Source organism: Dreissena polymorpha, chromosome 12 (genome assembly GCF_020536995.1).
Source record: "Dreissena polymorpha isolate Duluth1 chromosome 12, UMN_Dpol_1.0, whole genome shotgun sequence".
Taxonomy (NCBI): Eukaryota; Metazoa; Mollusca; class Bivalvia; order Myida; family Dreissenidae; genus Dreissena; species Dreissena polymorpha.
In genome coordinates, this window is record NC_068366.1 from 43,038,945 (window position 1) to 43,058,338 (window position 19,394).

Below are 19,394 nucleotides of genomic sequence, written 5' to 3' on the forward strand. Positions count from 1 at the left end.
GTTTTTCCAGAATGCAGAAAATATTCCTCGGGTATCTCGTGATTTACGAATATAGCGAGCGATGCGAGTGTTGGTAAATTCACGTGTTTCACGCATAATGGCAAAAGCGTTGTTGATTATTTGAGAGCAAGTTACAATTATTTTGACCATATAATGAATTTCTGCGTTCAAGATTTTACAGAATTTTCACATCAATAGCACTAACATTTGAATACAAAAACATCTGCTCATAATATAAACGCTGAAAGTTATTACATTAAATGGGATAATAATTTTAATTTGTGAAATATATATAAAGTTCGAAATAATGAATGATATGTTATTATGATTTTGAACAATAAAATATATTTTTCGTGATAATTAGTAAATGAAACGTTGAATGTATCGTTTTAAATATATTCTTATTATTAATATCCCAAAAAATGTCAACTGCCGGTACAAAAGCCCTCAGAACCATGACTAAAACGTCACTTAAACATGTCCGAGATATTGAGGAAATTTACCCCCCGACTTATGGCAGAGTCAAGGCAAAAAACCAAGTTTTTCTAGCCACATTATACCCCTCGACTTATGGCCGAGGTAGACTTATGGCCGCGAATGTACGGTACTTCTACTACTACTACTACTACTACTACTACTACTACTACTACTACTACTACTACTACTACTCTACTACTACTACTACTACTACTACTACTACTACTACTACTACTACTACTATTTCTTCTGCTACCACCACCACCACCACAACCACCACCACCACCACCATTCACAGTGACAAAAAACGTATTCACACAATGGCTGCTACTACAACTTATAGCCCATATAGGGGGGCATGCATGTTTTACAAACAGCCCTTGTTTAACTTAAAATATTAACAGGGTATGCCACGCAGTAAACTAGAAAATACAGGTCTTTTCTAAATTCAGACTCATAAAAGAGAGCCCTCATGTTACACTTACAAATGTATTCAACAGCTATCATAAAATGTGTAGATTTCAACTGATTGGACATTTGTTTTTGAAATTTCAGGAAACCCCTATTCAAAGTTTTGGCACGATTCTATCTAGTCAAGAAGATATGTTGGGCACCATTTTAAAGCCGTCATTCGTAGTAAATTCTTATATTGATCCTGGCATTGAGGGGTGTTGGTAATGCAATAGTTGATGTATTTGTGGTTTCTGAATTGTAAATTTATTGCAACAGCTAATTTCCTGTCAAAAGTTTTGTACAAATGTATTGACTTAACCCATGGTTTTATGTGTGTCCAGGTTGCAGCTCACTGTATGTTGGATGATTATTAGCTGTATGGATTTGGTCTTGCCTGACAGAAATCAATAGGAGTGGTTAATGGTTCAATTGCACCAAGGACATAAATAATATGGAAACATGCCCTTCTTGATTGTTTGTATGGTCTTTAAAAGACTGCATACACTTTGTGTTATATTTTCGAGTTCATATTCATGAATGTTTGTTAACAAAAATGCTGTATGTAATAAGATGAAGATACACTTTTTTGTTCAATAAACTGGTCATAGACTTTGAAGTACATGTATATGTAAAATTGTACATGTAAATTATTTTTCATATAGCTCAGTTTGTATTTGCTGTTCAGCAAATGTGAGGGCTATGGCTTCATGATTGGTCATGACATTATTACTACGGTACTACCTTTATCCCCCTACCATTCTGTCAAACAAGGATAGGGCAGTTTTTAGTTACATTAATATATTTGCTAGTCATTGATTAATGTTTAGTGTTCTATATTATGATATTTTATTAGCTCTTCTGAGATCGCACTATGTTCTGTCTGTGTTGTTGAGAATGTGCATTGTCCTTAAGCTGGTCACCACTCTAGAGGCCTTTATTTTATATGAAATCGTGTTGAAACTTGGTCAGAATGTTTATCCTGACATTGTCTAAATCTAGGTCAAGTAGGGGTCAAAAGCTTTGTCACCAGTTCACGCCTTCTACCATTGGTGTTCCTTGAGCTCAGGTGTGCAATACGTGGCAATCATCGCTCTTTTTTTATCTGTAGCTCATTAATTCAATATGTCATATAACTATCACCACCATTTAACAAAAATTGCTGACTGCATCATTACGGATCTTAAATGTATAATTTGTTTTTGTGCTAAATTTAAATACATAAGAACAATAAGATGTACTAATGAATTTCAAACAAGACCAAAATGTAATCAAAATCAGTTTGTGAAACACAATGCCCACCAGTAGGTATCCTGATTTACTTATGATTACTGGCATTGGAAATGTCATTGACGGTACTAAACTGTCAATGCAAAGGACAAAGATGACAATGACAATATTTTTTGAAAGATTAAGGACTCCAGCCCAAAATACCAAGCATTTATAAGCAAGAGTAACTTTTGTAATAATAAGTACTAAATAGCATATAATGCAATTATTTACACAATGTTTTTACACAACAAGTACATTAACATTAATGAAATAATGTTAACCTATAGACAATTGCTCTAACAAAAGTAATGCAAATCCAGAATAGACATCATATAAATAATGGTGCATGCTCTGCTTTCCCATGGTTCTGACCAGCAATCTAGCATAAACGGTGTTAACGCAAACAGGATGACCTTGGCCTTGACTTTTCACCACAAAAAATGTGCAGCTCCATGAGATACATATGCATGCCAAATATCAAGTTGCTATCACCAATAGTGCAAATTTGAAGTTGCTATCTTCAATATTGCAGATTTCGACCCATACATTTGACCTTTGACCTGGAAGCATGACCTTGACCTTGCACCACTCAAAATGTGCAACTCCATGAGATACACATGCATGCCATATAGCAAGTTGCCAAGTTGCTATGTACAATATTGCAAAAGTGTATATTAAATGAGCGATTTTGACCCATATATTTGACCTTTGACCTTGAAGGATGACATTGACCTTGACTTTTCACCACTCAAAATGTGCACTTCAATGAGGTACACATGCATGCCAAATAGAAGGTTGCTATCTTCAATATTGCACATGTTATGGCAAATGTTAAAGTTTGACGCAAACAAACACACAAACAAACCAACAGACAGGGCAAAAACAATATGTCCCCCAGTACCGGTATATACTGGTGGACATAAAAATGCTTACACGAACAAACACTTCTTTTTTTAAATTTGGATTTTATTGTAATTTCTATAATAAATTGAATGTATTCAAAATAAAGATTAAATAAATCATCAATGGTTGATGATACTCACATATCCTGGTTTTACTTAATTGAAAGGATTTTGCAAATGTCATATTGGTAATAAATATTTTGACAAATTCTTAAGTTTTCATGATTAATGATAACAAATAAATTAAACTTCGATAAATTGATCAAAGGCATGACTTCGTAGTTAAAAAACGAATTTAGAAAGTCAGATGTTCACTGCTTTAGTGTATAAATGTACCATCTCATTTGTACAAAATTAGATTTGTACAAGAATTATGTTATGGCAGGACTGAAGAGCTGTGGAGGAGTTTTAATCAGTTAATAAACTGGCTTAAGTCATCTTGAGTAAATTTATTGCATCATTTCAGCTAAACCTGGCTGAACCTTGACATTGTTTGAACATGTTTATATGGGCCATAAACTAATGTTTATATGGCAAGTTTAGGGTTGGCTAGAATGGGGTGACTCTATGGCCTTATGGTGCATGTATGGGTTTATGGAACTGTTTGTTTAGTTTTCAAGGAATCCTTCCCTTTCATCCTGCTGATTAGATGGGACAATGTGAATTTATATATCCCATCTATGCAAGTTACCTTTGGCTGATGATTTACATTATGTTATTGAAGTATATGGTGACAGCTGGTATTTTGCATGTCCAAAAACTTGATTATGTATGGTGTTATTGGAATATAATGCGTTTTAGAATCAATTTGTTTGTGGTTGTAATATGTGTCTAAAGTGATCATAGTATGATTTGAAGGTTATATCTGTGGTACCACTAAAGGTGTGGTCCTGTTTATGACATCTCATGCTTGGTGTTTAAGACTGGTGTGAAATGGACTGGCTTATGCATAAATTATTAGCTGAATAAGATGATTTTATTATGCTAACTGATCAATAATTACTGTTAGCAGAAGACAAAACTTTGTCTTTGCATAGTGTCAGAATACATATGATCATCATTTTGCTTTGCTTCGAGAAGTGCATTTACAATTGCAGCAATATGTCAGTACAGTCTTTAATAATTTTTATAAACATTGTTTTTTCATCGGAGAATTGCATAATTTGTACAGACATAAAATCATGTAATTGAATTCACTTTCATGTTATACAATTTTCATAGCATAATTCTTGGTCATATTTTATTCTGACTGTTTAGAAAATATTTTTTTACATAATAAATTGCTAGCATATAAATCACCTTTTAGCTATTTGTTAAATAGTTTAATAACAAAAGTTACAGGGACTGTTCAACTACAGGTTTTTGATGGACATAGGTTGTCAAAATCACAAAATACAAAGATGAAGCTTTCCTTGAAGGGTGAAAAATGAGGTTTTGGATGGAACAACAATGTGGAATGTTCATGTTTACCTTAAGAAGAATGCTGTAAGTACAGTTGTGGCATACATACATACTATATACTTGATATACATATATAGGTTTGACATGTTTTTTCAGATTAGTCTAGAATCAGGTGAATCAGAAGTTGTTGTTGGTGGTGGTGTTTTGTGGTGTTTTTTTTTGGGGGGGGTGAGGGGGGGGGGCACTTCTATAGCTTTTGCAGGTTTTTTTCATCACCTGTAGGCGAAAGACATAATTATTTGTTGTTAGATGAGCATAACTTCTTTTTATATCATAACTTTATTTAACTTATCTATTCATGGAATAATTTGAGCCCTGCAACCCACCAATGTCGGATAATGCCGTTGCTAAGGTGAATATGCAACATTTCCATATTACTGTTAATACAACCATTGGAACCTCACGCATTGTTTGAGGTTACTTGAAGATGGCGGCATATAGCAGTCATACTGACAGTCTATCTGTCTGTCTGACTGTTGGTGCAAAGTTTCCTGTCTATTAATGCCAACTATTTATGGATTTTGAAAAAAATTGTCACAAATGTCCACCATTAGAAAATGCAGATTCACATTTGCTTGCAAAAACTCGAAGTTTATATATCCACCCAAGGCTCAATATTAACGGAAGTCTGATTTTCCTGGTCTACCAATTAATATGACCTACAAAGTTGACAAAGAATTTTTAGTCATAATATTGCTCCAAGATCGGACATGTCAACAATTACAGTATAACATCAATTAAATACTTCAATTTCATGGGGATCTTGAGTTATTCCGACAGCAATTGTTGGGTGTAATCCCTTTGCCATATTTTGTCAATGGTTGAATGTAACGTGTTTATTGTTGCCTCCCTTCCAATTAACCTGCATCACGTGCAATCATATTGCAGTTTTACAGATGGTATAAGATAGATATTATACATTTCTATTGTTTACTATTGTTATTATTGTATTATTATTCCATAGATGTGTATAAATAGGGTAACAACCATGTCTGTATATTGGAATACGACATAACATTTAGATGGTATATTCTAATAAGCCAAAATCGATGTATATTGACAAACATGCAAATTATTAACTTGAATGATGTTGTGATCGGTACTGGTAAGTGTTTTTTGTGTTATAAAACTATATTCAGAAACATATCTAAATATACAAAAATGTTTTTTCAACTGCCATATGTCAAACAGCAAATTGAACAACATTTCTCTTTATTTTCATCCACAGAACATTTAAATGTCTCGTTGGCAATGCCCGTTTCATTCTGGTTTTGGTTTATCAAAAAAGGCAAATATGCTATGCTGTAACTAAAGCGCGAACCATTAGGTATACGCTCATGGAGGTTTCTCTGCTCTGGTTAATGCATGATTGAGTAAGTTCTTGGACTCAGAGCCGGTTTGTTTACCTTGGAATTTTCGAAGATATCACATCTTCTTCATCAGCTGATTACTGGCTAACTGACGTCACAGTCACATGAAAGGTGAAGGATCGCTTTGCAAAGTAAAAGAAGCCATTGAGATCAAACAGCCGCAGCCATCACTTAACAGGGACAAGGGACTCGAGCTACCCTAATTTATGACAGTCTTCATTACGTGACCCTTCACTGGTCATGTGACTGTGACGTCAGTAAGCCAGTAATCAGCTGATGAAGAAGATGTGATATCTTCGCAAATTCCAAGGTAAACAAACTGGCTCTGAGTCCAAGAACTTACTCAATCATTTAGTACACATTTTTTAAAATGAAGAATTTATTCATACTGCTCCAAGTTTGCATACATACTTATGTGAAATACTGTAAATGAAAGAAATTCATCGGTATGAAATTTCGTGGTTTAATAAAAAAAACAACTCATTCGTTTACACGTAATTTCGTGGATTTCAAATTTTCGGGGAAGATTGACAGTCCAAATAATTAAACTTTTCTTAAAACAACCAGAGTAATAACGAAGAATAATCTGTTAATGTGTGTTGACAGCAAGGCTTGTGATTAATGTGCACTGAGCCATGAAAGTGTTGCCGATAATTGTTGATAAGAGGGAATAAGCGGCGATCTTGTGGGTCCCCGCTCGCTAATTGCCATCAATGTTGTTTTGACAAAATTTGCAATTCTCTGCTCAATCGGTCCCCTAGTAGTAACAATTGAGTAATAAGGTCCCCAAAATACAGGTGTGAAAACCGTTATGTCTCTTTTAACTTTAATTGGCACTAATTGACATATGTAATAAATCTGCAAACTGTTAATTTGACGACGTCATGTAAAAGAGAACAATCGTTGATGTATAGTTTAAATTCTGTGCTTGATTTAAAAAGTATTATTAACCAAACACTTATCAAGAAAAGAACATATTGTATTACCTAGCATATCTCAATCAAATATCTCAGATAACCGAAAACAATAAAGAATGTCGGCAATGACATTCGAAAAGGACCGAGTTCGGATTTAAAATGTAAAAATAATCTTTGGTACCTAAATTCGTGGTTCAGCGGAACAACGAAATCCACACAAATTTGTACCACACGAAATTTAATGGTTTTACAGTATTAAACTTTCCCATTTAGAGAAAGTAAAACCTTTACCTTTTAAAGAAAGGATTCAGTTTTACCCTAAGAGTGCAAGTAAAGGTCAAGACAAAGTTTTAATCATACCTTTTTATAACCCCTTCGAAGAAGAGGGGGTATATTGCTTTGCACATGTCGGTCGGTCGGTCTGTCCACTAGGTGGTTCCCGGATGATAACTCAAGAACGCTTGGGCCTAGGATCATGAAACTTCATAGGTACTTTGATCATGACTCGCAGATGACTCCTATTGATTTTGAGGTCACTAGGTCGAAGGTCAAGGTCACAGTGACCCGAAATAGTAAAATAGTTTCCGGATGATAACTCAAGAACGCTTAGGCCTAGGATCATGAAACTTGATAGGTAGATTGATCATGACTCGCAGATGACCCCTATTGATTTTCAGGTCACTAGGTCAAAGGTCAAGGTCACAGTGACCCGAAATAGTAAAATGGTTTCCGGATGATAACTCAAGAACGCTTATGCCTAGGATCATGAAACTTTGTAGGTAGATTGATAATGGCTGGCAGATAACCCCTATTGATTTTCAGGTCACTAGGTCAAAGGTCAGGGTGACCCGAAATAGTAAAATGGTTTCCGGATGATAACTCAAGAACGCTTGGGCCTAGGATCATGAAACTTCATAGGTACATTGATCATGACTCGCAGATGACCCCTATTGATTTTGAGGTCTCTAGGTCAAAGGTCACAGTGACCCGAAATAGTAAAATGGTTTCCGGATGATAACTCAAGAATGCTTAGGCCTAGGATCATGAAACTTAATAGGTAGATTGATCATGACCTGCAGGTGACCCCTATTGATTTTCAGGTCACTAGGTCAAAGGTCAAGGTCACAGTGACCCGAAAAAGTAAAATGGTTTCGGGATGATAACTCAAGAAGGCTTATGCCTAGGATCATGAAACTTGATAGGTAGTTTGATCATGACTCGCAGTTGACCCCTATTGATTTTCAGGTCACTATATCAAAGGTCAAGGTCACGGTGACCTGAAATAGTAAAATGATTACTGGATGATAACTCAAGAACGCTTATGTCTAGGATCATGAAACTTCATAGGTACATTGATCATGACTCGCAGATGACCCCTATTGATTTTGAGGTCACTTGGTCAAAGGTCAAGGTCATGCTGACCCGAAATAGTAAAATGGTTTCCGGATGATAACTCAAGAACGCTTATGGCTAGGATCATGAAACTTCATGGGTACATTGATCATGACTCAAAGATGACCCCTATCGATTTTGAGGTCACTAGGTCAAAGGTCAAGTTCACGGTGACCCGAAATAGTAAAATGGTTTCCCGATGATAACTCAAGAGCGCTTATTCCTAGGATCATGAAACTTCATAGGTACATTGATCATGACTCGCAGTACCTATTGATTTTCAGGTCACTAGGTCAAAGGTCAAGGTCACAGTGACAAAAAACATATTCACACAATGGCTGCCACTACAATGGAGAGACCATATGGGGGGCATGCATGTTTTACAAACAGCCCTTGTTAATTTATAATTTTATTTATTTTCAGCAAAATCGTGTATGACACCAATTGATTTTAAAGCCTCAACCAGAACAGTTTTATCTTTTAATATATATCATTTAAATGTGACAGCAATATCCTTTATTTTACATTCAAACCAAATGCATGCAAAAATGAACTCAATAAAAACCTAAATCATAGATCATAATAAATCAGTTATTTTGCTGCTGTTTAAATAATTCTTTGCTTCAACATAAGTGATGTTGTAATTATTTAACTTAATTTAGCCATGCTCTGTGAAAAGGGGGTTTAATGCTTCTTTGTAATTAGTGTCATCCCAGATTAGCTTGTGCAGTCCGCACTGGCTAATCAGGGACGACACTAATACCGCATAAACTGGATTTTTGCAAGGAAGAGACTTTCTGTAAACGGAAAATACCAAAGAAGTGAAAATTGTCGTCCCTGATTAGTCTGTGCAGACTGCACAGTCTAATCTGGGACAACGCTTTACGCATATTCATTAAATCCCCGTTGGAGGCCTGGTTTCCACAGTTCAGAGCTCCAGATAAGATGCGTATCTGCGTATTTACGCATTGAAAATAATAAAAAGGCTTTAAAAATCGTCCCAGTACGTAACATTACGCAATACAAATCTTGGTACATATTTTTGATCGATTAAAGTGCGTAATTGGTTTAACCAATAATCCAGGTGAGTGTTTAGTGTAAGTTAACCTTTGAATCAAAAGTAAGTCAATCAAAAGATAAAATAACCTAAAGCCCTCTTTGCGTCAGGAAATAATTATTTGCTTTAAAAATTTGCTTGGATATTAAAACTTAAACTTTTCATAATGGAAAAAATACTATTTAAAAGGAGTTTCTGAATATAACCATGACATTTTCACAGCCATGCAATGTAATGTTTAACCTAATTGTTTGCTACCTGCCATAAAAGTGACAATGTTCACAGATTTACTATTTTCCAACATTCTCTCAATGATTTTCGAAATAAAAGACCCGTTAAATGCTAGCAACTTAGACATACCTGTATATTGAAAATACCAATTTGTTAATAAATAATAATGCTTTAAAATCTTCTGTTCTGATCGGCAAAAATGAGAATGTTTCAGTTTAATATTTCAGTTTAACATATTTGAAGACATTATACTTTAAAAAATGAATGACAAAACAAGAGATGCGTTTGTCAGAAACACAATGCCCCCTATTGCGCCGCTTTGAAGCCATTAATTTGACCTTTGACCTTGAAGGATGACCTTGACCTTTCACCACTCAAATCGTGCAGCTCCATGAGATACACATGCATGCCAAATATGAAGTTGCTATCTTCAATAATGCAAAAGTTGGGACACACACTGAATGAATGACAGACAAGCCAAAAACAATATCCCCCCCCCCCTTTCGATTCGGGGGGGGGGGGGGGGCATAACAATCTGTGTCAACTAATAAACATCTTTGACCAGTGGATAATTGTCAATTAATTTCAGTGTTAACCAATCATGGGACTGGTTTTACTTCTGCAGTCGTAAAGAAGCACACAGGACTGCATAATAGGTGAATTATAAACCATTTGCAAAACAACCAAAGGGTGTGGCTATCAATGTTTACCTGTAATTTATTTAATGTTTTTCAGTTTGGGTTAAGAGCATGAACCTGTTGGATCTGGCGAACATTTCTGCATCAGTCAGATAGATTGAGTTCATTCTAGAAATACCTGTTTTATGTAGGCCTAAATCTCCCATTTTAAATAATATGTTTATTATTCAATTTTAAAATTATTCTGCTTGTACAGGTGATTTTAATTATAAAAAAAATAATTATATAATTGCAGTTATGCATGGTTTACCAATCATTACATGATTGATCCCCTCAAGTTTTCTTTAATCTGTATTACGAGTATTGTGCATTCAAGAAACATAGTTGTACATTCAATTAAATAATAATAGGTACATTTATATTGACAATTAATCCAGGTTTAGTGTTGCCATGTGAGTTAACTTTTCAAGGACATGCTATGAACCTAATCCAGGACATGTTAATGCATTTAGAAATTTACCAATATGTCTCATGGTTGTTCTTTTAGTGCTCAATGTTTGTTTTCATTTTGATTACCAAGTTATATTTATATCTACCACTCAGTTCACAGGAAAAAACCAGCCCATTTTTTCGTCCAATCAAAAGCAGTGTTTATGAAGTATATATTTATATACCTTGTGGTTAATTTATCGTGTGGTGTTTGTTAAACGTGATTATCTGGTGAAGTGAAAATGGGGTGATATTATCAATCACTGTGGTGACCTTAAGTTGTAATAGCTAAAATAAACATCGACTAATGCATGTGACCTGTCAGTTGGATGACAAAATGTTTTCTGGCTAATGTTGTTTAAAAAGCATGTAATTCCCTATGATTGAATGTCATTCAAAGAAAACTAATATGATGGGAATATTTACTGTGCTGAAATGGTAATAGTATATTTGTTTCTGTTTTGTTTATATTTGTTTAAAAAACAGTAGAATAGTTTATGAATATTTGATAATAACATATTGTTTTTTAACTGATTGCTCAATAGCAAATTAACTATTGATTGCAATTGATATTCATGGGAGTAAATCGATGGGTGTTTCAAATTATTATTCAAAATACAAAACAATTATATATTTTATCGTGTTTTCCTTCTCATGTTAATGATTGTTAAATCATTGTAACGCCACAAGAGTAAAACTGGCCCTGCCAAATTTATCACATGATTTTTACAGACTTAAAAAGTAAATACAAATGTAACTTAAAAAAATCTTCTCTTAAACAACAAAAGACAGGTGAAGCATTTTGTGTGTTTAAACTCTTTCCCACTTAGATAAATAATTTTGACGCATTTGTAGTCCCTTAGAAAGTTAAATTTAATTAAAGACCTTTATTACTAAGTTCAAGTTTTAAAGGCTTCATTTCCAACCATTAGATACTGATGATCAGCAAACAGCATAAAACCTGAACAGTCTGCGAGTTACTCGCAGGCTGTTCTGGTTTTATGTTGGTTGCAAAAGCCATTTTCACTTTGCTTCTGATGGGGAAAGGGTTAATCATGCCCCTTTGGTCCATGGGTCAACTAATATTTGTATAAGACTGATTTAGTAAATAATTTAATAAAATTTCTTCACTTGGTCCCACGGCTTTGATATTTGGTATAAAGCATCAGTTGGAGGTCCAGTAAAAAGTTTTGTAAAATCTAGTCCCTTGAGTCAAAACAGGTGATGCCTGAGGTTAAATTGATTTACATACACTGAAAGGAAATTACTAAAAACCTTCTTTGAAACCACAAGTTTAATTGGTTTAATATTTTCAGTGTTGTGTTGTTTAGCAGTCCTCTTCAATCCTTGTTCAAATCATTCATAGGAAATGACCATTACAGAGGGTCACATAATTTATATAAACTTATGCAGTGAAAAAATACATCTCTTAAACAAAAAGGCAAATAGTGATGTTTGACATAATATAGCAACATATAGGGCGCATTTACTAAGTATTTCCAAATGATGCATCTGGGTCAACATTTGTTTTGCTTGGGTATAAGGTAAATTCTTTTAAATTGAATTTTTATTTGCTATGTGAAATTATATTGTAGTCTTTTTAATAGACGCCCGGGTTTGATACTGGCCACTTCAAATAACACATGTCAATGATCTAGGCCATCTTTGACCTCGTGTTTTTGTTTTTTATAGACTTTTTCAATCACTGTCTAAATGTGTGTAGCCTAACATTAAACTAAAACAATTGCATAATTAATGTTACCATTTGCTACTTAACAGGTTTACTTCATTAAGATTTAGTTCAAGTGTCATATCAATTGAAATGTACAATTTAATACCGCGGTATTTGTCAGTCAGCTTTGAGTGCGTTTCCCATATAAGGTTTAATAAAATATTGCTGAAACTTATGCAAATGAAATTCTCTTGACTAAGCGCATAAATATTATTCTTGATTAATACATTACTAATTACACATAGAGTTACACTCAATTTTAAGATTTCTTTAAATTGGTATTTTCTTCTGTAATCTAGTCAAGTACTGTCTGTTTTTTGTTTGTCTGCACGTTATCATGGGTATCTGGTAGTGCTTGTCAACATGGATTGCTTCCAAGTCATTTAAGAATAACTAACGTATTTGTGCAATCTATTATTAAATTCATTGTCACTATTGTTTTACTGCTTTTCCATTATAAATTGAGCTGCTTAATCATTAAATTACACAAAGGATATTGTTAAACAGGACATTAATTCTGAAGATATAGTCCACACCCTTAACATGCATGTTTACAAAATTACTATACATACAGGATAAAGTGTTAGTAAAGGCTAGTTCAATAAGAGCTGCTTCATGGAAAAATGGGTCTTAGGTGTTGCTCCAGACCAGCATGCACTAAAACAGTCTTGCCAGGAGCAACACTGTCCATAATAAAGTAAGACAACTGGTCACTGATTTCATAAGAACCGGGCAGCTCCTGACCAGACAGCACAGTTATTTTCAGGGGTGTGATTTTTCCGCGGATTTCCGAGGATCGGGTTGTCCCGGAGGTCACTTATGAGATTCGCATAAATTCGTTTAAAAAAATGTGGGGGAGAGGGGCTACCACCGATTCCACGGACGTATTTCATAAGCAGCCCGAAATATCCGCGGCCTGCGAAATCTCTCCGCATTTTACACTGGTAGATTCTGCCTAAGCATTTTTAAAACGAGCGATATAATTGGCTGTCGTTTCCCAATCTTCCAATTAAAATCGTTTTTTTAAAATGCGCTCAGCTTATTTGTTGCAAATGGCGCCGTTGTGAAGAGAAAATTAAGATTATTGAAATGACAAATAGCAATCGAATAAACAACTGACATCACCTAGTCTGATAGGAATAATGAAATGTGTTTGTCAACAAAAAAGTTTTAGATACAAGCATCACATATTTTGTTAAGAATTTGAGTAACTGAAACCAGTGTTTGCAAATTGGAGTTGAGTCTACTCGCGAAGTAAAACAATTTAGAAGAGTATCGTTCGAACATGGAAATAGACAAACATGATTTGATTTATATGTCTGTGGGTCTGTGTTTAATCAGATTCATTTGCATATTCTACTTTATTATGTTTGTCACGCTGTTCAGTTTACTGAAATAGCGTTGAACTGAGTGAAGATGAGAAATGCAAGATATTGAAAGGTGAACAAATTAAATATATTAATTTAACTCAGTTAATACATCATTAACACAAGAAGGACACTCAAGTGTGTTTGTTTATATTTAGCCCATTAACTGTAATTCAATACATTGAAAAACTGCTGCTATTGATCATAATAAATACTTAACTGTTTACTTTGCATCCTCAGTATGTTAAATGTGAAGTTTAACAGGTTTTTATAAAGAAACTTTGTTATGAAGTCCAAGAAGTTGTTTATTTTAATGTCTGTTTTAAGGTTTGCCATTGCGTTATGCGCGCCACTCCGTAGTAAAAATCAGTTGACAGAATTTTCCTCCCCTCTGACTTTGCCTCAATCACACCCCTGATTTTGTTCCCTATCTTTTTGACAATTTGTGAACAAGTCTCTGTAATTTGTGTAAAAAATTATGATTATGTAAACTTTTTTTTATGCCCCTAAAGGAGGGCATAATAGTGATTAGACCGTCCGTCTTTCCGTCACACTTTGCATTTTGGTTTTGCGTTTTGGTTTCGAAAAATTCTCATTACTTCTATGTCGCTTCAGGGTCAAAGGTAAAAAAATAAAAATTCAAGGGAAGTAATAAGCTTCAAAGAGAGATATTTATCTGAACCTGCCAAATGATAAAAAAAAAATTAAAAAAATCAAAGCCGTGCAGTAGGGGGCATTGTGTTTCTGACAAATACATTTCTTGTTACAATACGTTATTGTGTTCTTTAGAAACATTTACTAAATGGAAATGTTCCATATTGTTTGTAAGGTTACATGTACATGTATACATCGATTATTGCTATAAATGTGATGTGAGGTCACATATTGTTAATTAGAAATTCAGTTACTAGTCTAATAGCTACACATGTTAACAACTAAAGCTTCGGCCTCGTAACCTACAAATGTCATATGATGGCATGAAGGCATAAACTGTGCCAGACAGCTGTATTATTGTTGATATCCAGTTTGTTAGCGTGTGGCCTCTAACTTGGTCAGTTACAACAAATGACCATAATTATTGCATGTTGAAATTAAGGCTTTGTTTGTTTCACGTTATCTGTGGTCAGAATTGTCAGGGCTTTCTTTCCTGTGCACCAACCAAGCTTTTATATTATCGTTGTTTTTCTGTTTGCCATTTTTGAATTCAATACATTTAGTGAGAAATGTGAAACATTAGTTTCGTCTAACAAAGGATTTATTTCTGTATACCCAGCAAGATCTAGTTTTAATGATCGTATCTTGTATCTGGATCAGCAGTGTTGCACACGCCAGCCGAGCTTGTCTTTATTTGGTGTCATGTAGATTTTTCATGTATTGTTTCTGCTTCAAATATCTTGCAAAAAAGCAGTTCACAATTAAATTATTCATATTTCAATATTTCATATGGACAGAAATTCATGATTTCAGTGTAAGAACAAAGATGGGGTTTTGAACTTTAAATTTGTTAATTTCTACAAAGCGAGAATCAGTAGTCACTTGTTTTAAAACAAAACAAAACAAACACTCAAAAATTTGAAAATATTTTTTCTTTTCTTCAAGGGGAAAATTAACCACAAACTAATTATGATGTTATGGTCTTGGTAACCATGAAGATTATATTTAGTATCATAAATAAATTCCTGTTTGTGTGTATAGTCTATTGAACTTAAATGTTTATGCAAGATAAACCATGGTCATTATTAAAGCTATGGCTGGATACAAGTAAGTGGCTGTCAATCAAATGGCTGATAGCTGTATGCCTCTGTCAGTTTCACATCCCACTTGGCTACATCCTCCATCCGGAGCACATCAGGATATATCTATCACTTTATTGTTTTTGCTTATGCTGCATAGCTGTCTAACCCAGGTGTTCACTGGTTTTCAAAAGTTAACTTTTAGTCAAAAGTTTCCAAAGGACTCCTTACTCAGATTTGTTAGTGCTGAACACTGATTTAAATGCATGAAGATTTAATGGGGCTAAATTTGTTCATTTGTTCAGAACAAAACATCCAAAATATTAGTCATCACTCTGTAATCCTATTGATTAAAGTTAGGATCATTTTGACCCCCCAAAAATGAGCTGCTGATTGTTGTATTTTACAACTGTGGTATTGAAGCATGTGTAGTCCCTTAGAAAGTTACATTTACTTAAATACCTTTCTTACTTATTCAAGTTTTAAAGGTTTCTTTTCCAACCCTTAGATACTGCTGAGCAGCAAACAGCATAAAACCTGAACAGACTGCAAGTTACTTGCAGGCTGTTCTGGTTTTATGCTGTTTGCACATATCCATTTTCACTTTGCCTCTGAGTGGGAAAGGGTTAACTCATATTGTACTGAAAAGGTTAACTTTCCATAGAAGGGATTTCATTGTGAAATGAATTGAATAATAGGTACTTTTGCATGTGCATTTGATTAATTAATGTTTTGATTAGGGTAGCTATACTGGTTATGTTGTTTTCTTATCAGCAAGTTTTTATGATTTTTTGAGTTGATAATATATATCAAAAAGTTTAAATGATACAAGTTAAGTTTGCAAGTTTGTTATTAAATGTGCTTTAAATTATAAATTTGGTGTTAATCAAAATGTGAATAAAAATGTACTGCAACTTATAATTTTGATCGTTAAAAACTCATCATGTTTGAAGGCTTGATAAAACATTCATTAAGAGCCCAAACTGTCAGATATTCACTGTGCACTTTTACATAAGTGCATCAAATTTGCATACAGGTGTGTGCACTTGTTTATTTTGTGAGTTTTTTTGTATGATTTAAAACATGGTATTTTTATGCCCCCGGTAGGGTGGCATATAGCAGTTGAACTGTCCATCTGTCAGTCAGTCAGTCTGTCAGTCTGTGTGTCCGTCCGAAAACTTGAACATTGGCCATAACTTTTGCAATATTGAAGATAGCAACTTTATATTTGTCATGCATGTGTATCTCATGAAGCTGCACATTTGGAGTGGTGAAAGGTCAAGGTCATCCTTCAAGGTCAAAAGTCATAAAATACAATCAAAGGGAAGTAATAAGCTTTAAAAGGGAAATAATTTCTAAACCTGCCAAATGATATATTGAAATTTTATTTCAGAGCGGCGCAAAAGGGGGCATTGTGTTACTGACAAACACATCTCTTGTTTACTCTTTTAAACATGCCTTGACATGATGCTATGTTGTTCCTATCAAACATTTTTCAACAAGTACAATCAGTATAATTAAGATCTTATTTGGAGTCACCATCAAAAGTTGTCCGATATACAAGGTATAATGTAATGAGGAGGTTCACTGTCAGTTGTAATGAGGTGGATTGTGTTTAGTGATCTGATCACATCAGCCACCTGGTGGTTTCAACTAGTTGCTTTTCTTCGTTATTTTTGCATAATGTTTTTGACTGAATTTCAAATGAGTGATTGATTTGGCAATTCAAAAAAAGGCTATTAAGAATGATTAAAATTCCATTGCTAATACTAGTTTGAACAAATAGAGTGTTTATTGTTTACACTATTACTTTAGAAACTTTCAAATGATGTCTTAATGTTTTCTTCATCATTTTTTTGTTCATGATTATTATGAATTTTAATATTAATAAGCATTATAATATTTTGCTTGATACACATCAGAAGCGGAGTGTGAAGCTGTTGTATACAGAGGGCCAATTAAGATGTGTATTTGCGTAAAATACAAATGAAACAAAAGAAAATACGCATGATTAAAAAATTGGTTGCATAAAAAACTCCTGGCCAAATTCGGATTCAGCATCGTGTACAATTTCAATGCGTATTAGCGGTGTATACATGCATGTAAATTCATGTAAACATGACTAATTCCCGTCATTGTGTTCACTGCGGTAAAAACGTACTGTTATCACCATCTATGTATAGAATGTGGTTCCCGATCTCATTTACTCCTCAGTCAGAATGGTATCATTTCATTTTGGCCAACGATAAAGGCCGATGTTGACGATACAGGCTCCCCGCTGCATTGTTGAGAATCGATATACGCTTATGGTACGAACATTTGACATCACATTCAATAAAACACGAATCGCCCAACGTCAAGCATATAATTTTTGCTTTCAGTTCATCTCTTGTGTGGCACTATGGATAAAACTTTTTCCTTCAAGCACTTTATAAATGGCAGCCGACATATAATAAACAAGTTGTACAGATACCACCCGCTTACCATTCTGACTAAGCACATGTTTAACCTGTTAGCAGGGATCATATTTTTTTCGGTTTTGTCGGTCCTAGACCGATTGAGGTGATGAAAGACCGATTGAAAATCCCAAACAGTCGGTCTAATTCTGTTTGCTAAAATTCCCATGTCATGAAATCGATTACACAGTGCACACCCTAATTACATTCTTATCTCGATTAGGTGTGATAAACCATTATCTGCAGTCTATAAACCGGTCAGAACCAGTTTATTGCACGTCAGCCGACTAGTATCAGAATATGACCCCAAGCAGCGAAGATTCGCGTGGTTGTGTATTAGTCATGTGTGAATAACCCCGCGATAATATCAATCGATGATTTCACTGGCTTATACCTAGCACACTAATCGGTCCGTAATGTGTTCTCGTCCAGGATAAAATCGTTGACATTTACTTCTGAGATGAAAACCTCGACGTTATCCTCGTGGAAATTTTGCATTTCATGCATGATACATTAAACTTTCATAAAAAAAAGAAAAAAATCGGATATTTTGCAATAATTGTGGGCGGACCTCATACACGTACAGCACGTGCTGTAATTAAACAAAATATGCCGATACATTTTCCACCAGCGTAATAATTCGGCAATAAATAAATGAAGTTGCGGATCTGATAGACAGATCAGCCGAAAGTTATTTTTATGGGCGGAACATAAAATAGTACACACCATTAATAATATACATTGTATAAATCTTAAGTAAAAATCGTGTTAGAATCGAAATAATTCGTGTTCTTTATTGTTTTTGTTGAATAACCCACGACCGGAAGTTTAGATGCGAGGTTTCAAATCACTCGTGCTTGGCACTCGCGATTTAATCCCTACGCATCTTAAATATCGGGCGTGGGTCATTCGACAACAAACTATTACGTACACAAATTATTTCTTAACTATTTGGCTTTTTTATTGTCAGTAACAAATCTATGCACAGACATTTGTTTGGTTCAGTGCATGATTGTAAGCTATTATCGAGTCGACAACACTTTAAAACATCGGTATAGACTTACACAGACTAATAATATTGACAACGATGAAAAACAGTCAGATAAAACAGCACACGAAACAACCAATGTCAATGAAATAGCAAATGATAAAACAAATTGAGAAAACTCGTATGTTCCGTTTTAAAAAATGCCAAAGGGATTTTAACTTGTACATTAATTATACCATCTTCATGAATAGCAAAATCAATGGTATATATTTAACGTAATTTTTCATGATTTCGGATATATATTTTCGGACACTTTTTCCCCATTTAAATCCGGACCGATTGATGTTGCGGGAAAATATGATCCCTGCCTGTTAGATATATTGAAATCCGGTTTGCAATCAACGAATACACTTGAATCATAATGTAATGCGAAAACTTGCTGCTTGCTTATTTTTCATATGA

At 34.4% G+C, this 19,394-nt stretch overlaps 1 protein-coding gene across 2 annotated transcripts in view; it reads left to right on the plus strand.

Annotated features, from left to right (window-relative positions):
• LOC127853247 (MOB kinase activator 2-like) overlaps positions 1-19,394 on the plus strand; it is a 52,403-nt gene that overhangs the window by 11,148 nt on the left and 21,861 nt on the right. The window contains exon 1 of one of the 2 annotated variants that reach the window (XM_052387585.1): positions 10,844-11,094. The exons of the other annotated variant lie outside the window; for it this stretch is intronic. Within the exon in view, the coding sequence (XP_052243545.1) occupies positions 11,036-11,094 (59 nt within the window). The 5' untranslated portion in view covers positions 10,844-11,035. Of the gene's footprint in view, positions 1-10,843; positions 11,095-19,394 lie in introns of those variants that run through there. 2 annotated transcript variants of the gene reach the window in all.